General features: G+C 34.7%; 1 protein-coding gene and 1 non-coding gene across 2 annotated transcripts; one reads left to right on the top strand and one right to left on the bottom strand.

Annotated features, from left to right (window-relative positions):
- Positions 1–65: 65 nt before the first annotated feature.
- On the bottom strand, positions 66–172 carry LOC145123044 (small nucleolar RNA R71). The gene has a single exon (XR_013714924.1). It is a non-coding gene; the product is annotated as a small nucleolar RNA R71 (small nucleolar RNA).
- Positions 173–8,658: 8,486 nt separating this feature from the next.
- LOC145122388 (uncharacterized) lies at positions 8,659–9,099 on the top strand. Its single transcript, XM_079057992.1, has one exon. It carries the CDS (start codon positions 8,659–8,661, stop codon positions 9,097–9,099), a length of 441 nt encoding a protein of 146 aa, XP_078914118.1.
- Positions 9,100–12,298: the final 3,199 nt, after the last annotated feature.

Below are 12,298 nucleotides of genomic sequence, written 5' to 3' on the forward strand. Positions count from 1 at the left end.
TTACCACATGGGCAAATCTTCGTGATGCTTTTAGTGAGAAATTTAGTCCACCTTCGAAGATTTCAAAGCTTAAGAAGAAGATAGCCAACTTTCAACAAGAGGTTGGGGAGTCATTGTATGAAGCATGGGAGAGATACAAGGTCTTGCTTAGAAGTTGCTCTCAACATGATCTTAATGTTCAACAAGAAATTTCCATCATCTATGATGGAGTGAATGTAACTACTAGACAACTTCTTGACTCACAAGGGCCAATGACGAAGAAGGATCTGACAACTATAAAAGAATTAATTGAAGAGTTTGCTAAGCACTCACGAGAGTACCACAATCCACGAGACGATGTTAGTAGAGGAAAAGGAGATGAAGGGAATGGGAACTTGGCTGCAATCATAGCTAAACTAGATTCTATGGATAGGCGAATGACAAAATTAGATCAATCTATTCATGCCATTAGAGTTGGGTGTGATAATTGTAGTGGTCCACATTTGACAAAGGAGTGTGATTTGGATGAAAATGGGAACGAAAGCACAACTATTCTACTCAAGTGATGACAAGTATGATGAAGATTAGAGGAAGCCCAAGAAGGAGTAGTTGCCATATGAAGAGTACAAGAAACAAAAATATGAGAAGTATAGACAAACCGGTAGAGGTTTCAATCAAAAAGAGCAACCACCACCCGAAAAAAAGATGGATTTTGAGTCGGTACTTCATAGATTTATGGAAGAATTTGAAAAGTGACATGATACTACTTATGCCAATGTGAGAAATCACCAAGCTTCCATCAAAAACATTGAGACTCAACTTGGGAAATTGACCACACTTGTCAATAAAAGATTACCACCTAAAAATCAAGACCCAAAGTCACAACCTCATGTCATGGCGATACACACCGAAGAAGTGTTTCATTTTGAGCCAATAATGATCCATGAAGTAGCTACAATACAACCCAAGTCATGTTTGGAAGAAGAGAATGTTGGGTTTTAGTATACTACACTCCTATGGTGTACATGCAACCTTATAAACCTTGGATCTATGTTTTCTCTATTATACATGCAAATATTAACTATTCCAAGGTTTCATCCTAACTAGCATATTATGAAGCACCTATACTACAAAGTTCTAGTTAGATGACATACCTTTTGATGTAGCTTGATGTCTTCAAGCTTTAAGAGCTTAGCCCCAATAGTGTGGAAGCCTCAAATGGAATCACAAATCACCAAAACACCTTGGAAGAACTTGAGAGAATATGTATGCACACTAAAATCGGCCCACTCTTATTTTCACACACTTGTGCCAATTTTGTGAGCCAAGGACCCCTTTATATATTATGGAGGATTAGGGTTACATCCATGTAAACCCTAATACCCATGACCTTTCATTTACATAGGATCCATGGGTTAAAAGCTCCATGGACCATCCATGAAAGCTTAGCCCAACCTAAATGAACTTGGCCCATTCCATATATATAAGAGTCCATATTTAATTAGTTCTTTTTGATCACTCAATTAATTCTAAATTAATTCTTGATCAATACTAATTAAATAATATGATTCCATATTAATATATTAGAACTTATAATATATTAATATAAATCATAAATATACTATTCTCAAAAGACTATCCATATAAATTGTGCCGGTGAAGTGCAACCCAAATGGACCATGCCGGGTCGGGTCAAGTACATACCAAATATAGTTATGGACTTAGACATTAATCCAACAGTCTCCCACTTGGATAAGTCTAAAACTATTATTGATTATGACTTCAAAACCTAACTGGCAATCGTAGCTCTTAAAGCCGCTGTCGAACTCTGACCTTGTCAATGACTTGTCCATTAGATAAGGGATCATATATTCCTCCATTCTAGATATCATATGGACTGAGACATGGATTATAATCATTCTCTCTGTCCATTTGTTGTTTCCCGATTTTCGATTTATGATGACTGACTGATTGAACAAATCAAATCAGTCCTGGCTTGGCCAAGCACTCACATGTGTCATCGCTAAATCATCGAGGGGCCCACATATATCGCTTTTATCCCGAAGGTAAAAGGAATGGATAAACTTCGACTCATATGGCTTGTTCTACTACTTGTTGAATCATACACAAAGGCACGTTTTATAACATCGAGTTACCAAATGCGTTTTCGTGCAATCAATGTATAACCAACTCATAGTAACAACTCATATCTCTAGGTTTTAAGAATATAAGATATTATCGTCTCATGATCACTCGTGATAAAATCCATGAAGTGATTCAAATGAGCGTGGGTTGAATCCAATACTCAGAACTTATGAGCACTCATGAGTGTTGTAGCACCGCTTTGTCCAACATCTTAGACCTCTACAAGCCAACCCATGACAGTCTTGATTCATATCTACTTCCAACATATGACCGACTGTGGATAGTTTGAATAACTTAGTCATTCAGGAAGAATGACCTAGTTTATTCTGGAAGTCAAAACATGCAAAATGAAACACAAGAATAAATGAATCAAATATGGTATCAAACCCTATGAATATAAATAGACCACTTTTATTTATCAACATACTGATTACTCATTATTTCATTGTTTCGGTTTTATCAACTTTATACCTGAATTAAAAACACTAGTTGTCCCATGCTCCAAGCATGTACACTATGTTTTTCTAAACAATAGCTTTGCCATACACCAATTATGCACTCTATGTTTGTCTATGATCCTTACTTTGTGAAATAAACCAATTGAACATAATTTCAATGATTCTAATTTCACACTCCCAAATCCTTATCGAAAAATGTGAGAATTTCAAATTCCTATCATTTATCGAAATCTGTTTAGATTTTAAACTTATATGCACTGACCCTCCTGTAATGAATATGTACTAAGTCACAAAGACTTGTCAACAGTCATTATAAGGTATTCCAATGGAGATCAACTCCATGGAAACTAAGTCTCATATTCAAAGTACATTTCTTTGGACATGCTTCTTGCATTAAGTTTTCTAATCTTACACAGATAACTTCCACCTATGGAGATAACTCCATATTCTCATTTTGACTATCACTTCTGAATAAGAGATGCCTCTTTTCAGAATATGTCAATATGGTACTTCCAAAATTAGCACTATACTTCCAACTGTCCCTGAGCAACCAATCTTTGGTAAACCTCAGATTGTCCTCGACAATTGCTTAATCATTTTAGTCATATCCAATTCTAGATCTTTTCCCCTCTTAATGCCTCTGGGCATTTGGAAAAATTTAGAAATGACAAATATTATAGCACATGCAATCGATCCTGTACCTAAAGCAAATGGTACACGATTCATGATGTCTCACATAAAGACATGATTCTAGACCAGTCTTTTGCTACAATATTTTTATTTGCCATGTTTTCAAAATTTGACTATGAAGAGGGATGCCGTAATCATAATCGAATTTTGAGAACGCAATATATAGAATTTCCTTAAGTTGAACCAATCCAACATGAAATTCATATATATATTCTTGACTGAAGATGATTAAGGTCTCAATCTAAGCCTTTAGAACTGAAATGAAGTATATCCTCTCCCTTAATTATAGCAAAACAACTTTTTCAATCCCTGCAGCCTCACGAATTGAAACTTTTGTTTTCTATAATTAACATTGCTAACTTGCAACACTAACAATAGTTATCATGCTCCCACTAACATGATGATTATTAGCATAACACTTATGCTCCCACTAGCTTTGACATGTACTCATAAATCAGTTGGACTTCTAGAAATCAATACTTTATTGACTTTCTTACCAAAGTTTAGATTTCTGATACGAGATGCTTTGATAAAACTTTATCAAAATCATACACCTTTCCTTAGATAGCATGCATGTGTGTCTAAACAATTTCAGAACTATGAAAAGGGATGCCGTAATCATAGTCTCAATTGTTTAGACCTTTTTCCATCTGCTTCAAATCTACTTGGTGGAAGTGTTTCCTCACCATCATTTTCATGAATCGGAGAGAAACCTTATGACCCTTAGATTTTATGGTGTATGTGTTCTTATCCATGTGAATCGTCAAAACCATAGTCACAAGACAAGGATAATGACAAATCCAAACTCATATGGACTGAACTTATGCAATCTTAACTTCTTGCCACCTGGCAGTACAGGGTCTGCTATTGCTTCCAAGTTGTTATGCAACCAATTGAGAACTTTCAGAACTCCTATGCAAAGCCAACTTTAACTGGAATGAGCATAGAATATGTCAACACGATAGGTTATAAACCTCAAGTCGTGTGCTAGTGAAAAACCTCATGTTTTATTCTTGATTAGTTCTTGAAATTCTTTTTAGGATCTTTAAGACTCCCACTATCCTCTTGACATATAAGACTATCTTGCCAAATATTCAAGAGATAGTGCGGATTCTTTATCAAGACAAACACTTCACACAATTGGCCTTAGTTGGTCTTTGTTTTATCCAAAACATCACAACTTACCAATTTCAAATGTACAAGAGTAGGACACTTTTACTCTTACATTTGACAAGTGTTTTAAACCTTTCTTTAAGATATGTCACTCAAGTTACAATCTTGGAGTATGACTCTAAGAATTGTTTTGGAACGAAGTATGACTCATCTTCCTGATCTAACCATTTCAACAATTCATGACTCCTCTTCTTAGTCATAAGAATGCACTAAGATGACCTTTAGAGGACTAATTGTGATATGATTTCTAAATCATTAAGATGATCACAAACATGATACTAAAGTACTCTCCAATCTTTTCAGATTTGAGAAACTTTTATCTTTCTGCCTAATTTGATTCTTCCCATTCGTTCTGCCATACATTGAGACTTTTCCAATGTTTCAGAATTATACTTAAACTTGTAAGTATAACCATATTTACTACACTTTAGTAAATCAAATAGTCTTAACGAGCTTTGTGGTGGACATGACCAGTGCACAAGAATGTGTACTCGATCCCTTTAGTCCTTCACTTGACTCACACATCCATGTGAACAAGTAATTAGTCTTGATTTTCCAATGCTTGAAAGTTCTCATTCATCATACTATTCAACTTGTATGATTCCAAGTTTCGGTCCAATTGAAACTTGGGTGATGAGGAACTTTCCTGATTTGGTAAATTTAGACACTACCACAAATGAAAGAATCAAATCCATTTTCGAATATTGCTGTCAGTGGAATCATATAAGCAACAATTTTCCACAAATGCCATTGTAAGGATACTTCAAATAAATAAAATTAAACAATTTTCTTTTATTTTAAAACTTTGCGGAAAAACTTATCCTTACAATACACATGGAAAATTGTTGTTATCTATTCCTTAGCAATATATCATAACTTCTTAAGCAACTGCTCGAAATTCTGATGCGATCGAAATCCACCTTCGCGATCAGAATCAACATATACTTCCTTTAAGATTTCTCTCTATTCTTTGATTCTTAAAACATCAACATGTGACCCAGTCACATCATGTAATGAGGATCTCAGAATAGAACTTAACAGAGTTAGATAATGGGCTCTACCTGATGTAGAGTCAAACTTATTGACTTTAACATCCTTAGGTAAATTTGGCAGCTTTGCAATCAACGCCCCTTCCTTTGGCAAAATAAACATATGGACCCTTTGGTAATGGGACTATCTCAGACTTAGCCTTTCTCTTTACCATTTGATCAACCGGGTTGACTATGGCCAATCCCTTTCCATTGGGAAGAGAATGCTTTTTCTGGATTTCCAGTGTCACCATTGTCACTGTCCATAAAGTTTTTGGGAAGTTGATCTTCTAATCAAATTTGCTTTACTATCGTTCCAAATCATTGCTGATTCAGCAGCACCAAGCAAATAGATATGATCATTAAGGTTCATGTCATAGTCTGTTTCATAGTAGTCCCAAAGGAACTCACTATGTGACTAAGAAAGTGATTGAACATCCAACTTTCTCAAGACTTTGACACCCAACTCTCCCGGCTTGTCAATATGTGACTTCATCTCTAAGATGTGATCACACATAGACCTTGCTTGCCATTAGGGCTTGAGTGACCTTGAACTTGTGGGTTAGGGAGAATAATTGGAGGAGGTGGAGGAAGAGAAGTATGACTTCCATGAGCCAAACTCGGAAAGTCATATTCATTAGGAAAGCTTGGTTTGGGAAGATCATTATTGTCTAAACCAGACATCAACAATGGGAGAAATTCACGTAAAGTTGATTTAAGTCCTTAATATAACACCCAATATGATATATTAAGGCTAGGACCCAAGAAACTATTTTATAACTTGGAAGAGGGATGCCGTAATCCAAGCTATACAATATTTGAAGGTAGGTGAATGACGATTCACCAATTTCCACCAAGATAAACGAAATGTATTATTAGGTTTTAATTGGTTTTGAAACTCCTAGATTCTTTTGAGATTCATTGAACTTTTCAATGGCATGTTTCAATCTCGAGTGTGCCCTTCAGGTTTTGTGACTGGGATGCCGAGGATCACAAAACAAGGTGTGAAGTAACCATGCAAATATACTTGGTACCCTTAATGTTTACCCCTCAATCGATGTGCCGGTTAACCACACACGCTCCGACGATACTATGATAAACATTAAGTTACCCTTTGCCTACCTTGTTAAGTCCAGGTTAGTGTGCCGGTTAACCACACAAGCTCCACTAACAGCTTAAACAAAGTGCAAAGTGTAATTTCATGGATTAGCACCTTATTCACATTTTCCTAAGTAACTAAGATTGAGAATTTATAAGTGTTTAGTTACTTAGTATTTATCATTATACTTATAATGAAGGGAGAATTATAGTCCTTGTCCTACTAATGGTAAGACGACTTGCTCTTATACATATAATATATTAAACTTTTAATATTATAATAGTATAAGGGTGTATTTTAGACATTTAAAATACTTGGTGGTTTAATCTATTAATTAAACTAGACTTTTAATTTAATTAAACTCAAACCATATATTTATGGATTAGTAATACTCTTTTAATTAAACGCTTTAATTAACTATTAATAAAGTCCATAAGAGTTAATTTGAACTATTCACCAAAACATCATAATTCCAATTATTAAACTCAAAATTAAAACCATTTAATTAATTGTTTAAGTTATGAACCCAAGAGTTTTAGAATTCAATTCTTTTTTTTTTATAAAAAACGTTTCTCAAATTCCAAAACTTGAGGGCAAGTTTTGTAATTCTTGAAAACCTTTGGATTCCATAACTTATGGAATTAATGGTGTTTTATGATGAAACTTTCCATGTTTCATAACTTAAGAACAAGTTATGGAATTCTTTAAAACATTAACACCAAATTTTTGTAACTCCATAAAAACTTTGAATCAAATTTTTTTTTTTTAAAAAAACTTTCATATCCATAACTTATGGAAGTTTCAAAAACCCTTAAGATCACAACTTTAAAAAAAACTTTTGAGCTCCAAAATTTTATGACAAAATATGTAACTCCTTAAAACATTTAGATCAAACTTTTAAAACTAATAAAATAATCATATCATTTTATCTTTTACTAAATTTGACCTAATTCAACTCATATAACAAATGATTCAAATTTTACAAATAATTCGTTTTTCACAAAACAAGTAATTATCTTAAAATTTGACAAACGTCATGTTTTTTTTCCTTTTTTTTCAACTTGAAAATAAAACATTTGCATCAATATAACAGAAAACAACCCATGGCTTTGATACCACTGTTGGGTTTTAGTATACTACACTCCTATGGTGTACATGCAACCCTATAAACCTTGGATCTATGTTTTCTCTATTATACATGCAAATATTAACTATTCCAAGGTTTCATCCTAACTAGCATATTATGAAGCACCTATACTACAAAGTTCTAGTTAGATGACATACCTTTTGATGTAGCTTGATGTCTTCAAGCTTTAAGAGCTTAGCCCCAATAGTGTGGAAGCCTCAAATGGAATCACAAATCACCAAAACACCTTGGAAGAACTTGAGAGAATATGTATGCACACTAAAATCGGTCCACTCTTATTTTCACACACTTGTGCCAATTTTGTGAGCCAAGGACCCCTTTATATATATTATGGAGGATTAGGGTTACATCCATGTAAACCCTAATACCCATGACCTTTCATTTACATAGGATCCATGGGTTAAAAGCTCCATGGACCATCCATGAAAGCTTAGCCTAACCTAAATGAACTTGGCCCATTCCATATATATAAGAGTCCATATTTAATTAGTTCTTTTTGATCACTCAATTAATTCTAAATTAATTCTTGATCAATACTAATTAAATAATATGATTCCATATTAATATATTAGAACTTATAATATATTAATATAAATCATAAATATACTATTCTCAAAAGACTATCCATATAAATTGTGCCGGTGAAGTGCAACCCAAATGGACCATGTCGGGTCGGGTCAAGTACATACCAAATATAGTTATGGACTTAGACATTAATCCAATAGAGAAGCCTAAGGCAAAAAGAGAAAACAGTGAAGCGTTTTCTGTGGATTCACCAAGTCGTGGTCTCGAGGTGAAGACATTTTTTTCCTTCTTAAATCATATCAGCCACCTTTTCCATTCCCATCTCGAGCAATCAAACATTCTCTGGAGCCTAAACAAAGGAAATTTATGGAACAAATGCTCTCACTTTCGATTAACGCCCCATTCCTCAAATTAATGGCGAAACTTCCCAAGTATGCAAATGATGTTATGACCAATAGAACGGAGTTGGAAAAGGCCTCGACAATAGTTCTTAATGAGTTGTGTTCAGCCGAGATTATCAAGGGATTACCAATCAAGATGGGAGATCCAGGTCAACTCACATTTCCTTGTGAATTTGGCAATTCAACTTATGTTAATGCTTTAGCCGATTTGGGGGAAAGCATTAATCTCATGACATACTCTTTCTACCAAAAGCTCGGATTACCTAAGCTCCAATACACGAGGATGACCATTCAAATGGTGGATCACTCGACCAAATACCCACGAGGAATAATTGAAGTCTTACTAGTGAAAGTGGGTTTTTTTTCGGTTGACTTTGCGGTTCTTGACATGAAGGAGGATGAAGAACTTCCAATTATTTTAGGAAGACCGTTTTTTAGTACCGCAAGAGCATGAAGAGCAAAGCTGATGAAGTGGAAGAAGATTTATATGATGAAGTGGATATAATCGATGAAGACATGGTTGGGGAATTAGAGAAGCCAACTTTGGTAAATATCGAAGTAGACAAGGAAGATCTTAAGGAAGATGAGAATAAGGTGAACAAGGCAAAGAAGCAAGAAAAAGGGGTAAAACGCAAATATGAAGACAATGCCAACAAGAAGAAGAAGGAGAATTCGAAGAAGGTGTATGATGTGTATATTCAATGCACTAGTTTTTTATTTGCAATTCCTAGTTTATCGCATCTAAAGCACACCTTACAAGCAGTGAACCCGATCGAGTATAGTATAGTTTTAATAAACAAGGGTGTCGAATACAAGGGGAATGGTAGTGAATTAATTTAGAATGTTTGATTATAGGTTACAAAAAACACACGAAAGCAATAAAGAAAGGTTTTATGGAATTACATCTCAAACAATTGATTAAACAATAAATCTCGATAAACTGACCGAAGACAAATCTCTTTAGGTGCTTTGGTTTAGACAAATTACATCTTAAAATCATAGATAATTGCACAAACATTTTATTTATTCATGTTCACCGATTTTTAAAATGATTAGGTTCATGTTTACTATTACTAATCCTTTAGCAAACAAGTCAATTCAAGCAGTGATCAGTTGATTAAACTAACAGGTTTCCTAGTGTTCAGTTTGAATCAAGCAAGACTTGTAATAATAGTTAATCAATTTGGTTGGTTCAATTAACTCATATGTGGTTGGTCATCACACATGCTCACACGTTAATTTACTTATTTTCTAATTAACCCTAGGTTATGTTCACAACACTAGGCTTACAATCTTGATGGTCATCAAAATCATAAGAGGCAAGCAATCAAGCAGATGTTCATACAAATCAATCTACTTAATAATTAACAGAAAATAATTGTCATTAACACATAAGGATCTTTTAACAAGCTTAACAAGATTAATTAAACACGAATAAAACAATCCAAATAGCAATTAATCCACAAAATCAAGGGTTCATCTAATCATAAACACAAAGCAAAGGGTTTTAACACCCAAATCAGAAAGTAATTTCATATAGAATCATGTTTGAACCATATTCTTAGTCAGAACGATGAAACACATGATTACCTGCATGAATCTTCTCTCCAATCCTTCAGATATTCGCTCTTGTCAGCTTAACGGCCTTCCGGCCGCCTCCTAGACCCTCAAAACGGCTTTTTTGAGGGTTTATAATCGCAGGAATAAATCTAGGGTGTAAGATATCTATTTAGGGCTAATTTTCGACTCTATTTATAGTTATCAGCGTCAAATCGGCATGTTTGGACACCAACTCGGCGAGTTCTTCATTAAAATATCGTATTCCCCAAGTCAGCGTCAAGAAGCGCGAAGATTCCATTAAACTCTACGAGTTCGTTGGGAATCACCTTTTTCTCAAAACATGAAATTCGTCCGAAATTGTGTCTAGTTTTCAGAACAATTTGAATCTCGTCAATCGGAGTTACGAGTCATGAGATATGCCCAAAACACTGACGAGGGGTCAAACTGTCCATCAACATCATTTTTGCGTCTTTTTAGCTCCTTTCTCCTCCTTTTGCATTCCAGCTCCCATTTTAACTGTAATTTAACATTTCAAAGCGTATTAAGTATCTTTTAGTTCTAAATAACATAAAAACATAATATAAAATAATAAGAAAACGTCATAAATATATGCAAAAAATAGACATTATCAAACTACCCCACACTAGCTTTTTGCTTGCCCTCAAGCAAAACTGATTTTATTATTACCATATCAAGACTTTAGCTACCAACATCGCACAAGAAAATCCATTTTGCGCCTCTCCATTACTCCAAGACCGCAATGAATGTATTTGTGTCTAAATTTTTCCTAAGGACCTCACAATCCTAAATACTCACAATCTTCATAAACACTTGCCCACTTCTTTTGAACAATGCTCATTTTATGCATCCCTCCGAATCCATCCCCAGGAATCATTCTTAACCTCAAGGTAATTTTTGATTAAGCTCCCAAGCATACATATAGAAAAATAACCTAGAAAAAAATTACAATAAATAATTACTTGGAAAATTGTCGTATTTCTTCACTTTCTTCAAGATCTTCATCCTTTAATAGATCTTATTCACTCAACAACAACTTTTTTTTCATAACTCACTTTTTTCACTCAAAACTAAAAACCTATGAAAAATATATGCTTAACCAAGGGAACTTAATCTTTAACCTTATTGGTTAGAGATATTAGTCTAATGTGCAATGACTACATAAGCTCTCTTGGATATATTTCTGGTACACGATGCTAAACACATTGCGGCCCTCAAACTAAGCAAGGTCATGTTTTTGTTCCATGATTTTACTAGGATAGGGGAACCACAAATACACTATAACATATATTGGCTCAAATAAACATTGAAACTCGCATCGGATCGTCCCACACAACGCTAGCAACCTAGATCTCAACACAACAATTTTTTCACTAGATTTAATTTTAGATTATTGTTTAAAATATTTTGAATAATTTTTAAATCATAGTAATTTTTCAAAATTTTAATTTATCAGTAAGCTTGTATTCCTATATTCGACCCCCTACCTCACACTTATTTGATGCAATGTCCTCATTACATGCTAAAACAATTAAAGAACATAAATTAAAGAGAGAGAATTGGAACAGACTCCCCTGGGGTAGTAGTGGCGAGATCGAATGGGGTTGCTAAAAGTTGCACCATAAATTGCTGGAAGACTGGAAACTGGAACTGCTGCTTCTGAATGTGTCAGAAAATAAAATCAAGAACATCGACTTCTAAAATGTGGTGCAAAAGATTGCAAACTTATGCAATGTATAGTGACCACGACGTGGGAAGTGTCGACCACGTCGTGTCGTCGAGTGAGGAAAAATCTGTATCGCAAATAACAGCGTGGCCACTATGTGGTAAGTGTCGACCACGTCGTGGTATCTAGAATGACAGCTTCCTTCTTGCGATGAAAAACTCCCCCATGACATAGGAAATTGTCAACCATGTCGTGGCAGCCGGGACAATAATTCTGCTTCGCGTCAAAATAAAACTTCATGGCATGGGAACAACTCATCCATGTCATAGGAATCAATGTATAGTTAGAAACGCCACTCTTTGAAAATAATAATCTCTCACGAAATCGATGCGCACCCCACACGTATTGA

This window comes from Lactuca virosa, chromosome 6 (genome assembly GCF_052849685.1).
Source record: "Lactuca virosa cultivar CGN04683 chromosome 6, Lactuca_virosa_CGN04683_v6, whole genome shotgun sequence".
NCBI lineage: Eukaryota > Viridiplantae > Streptophyta > Magnoliopsida > Asterales > Asteraceae > Lactuca > Lactuca virosa.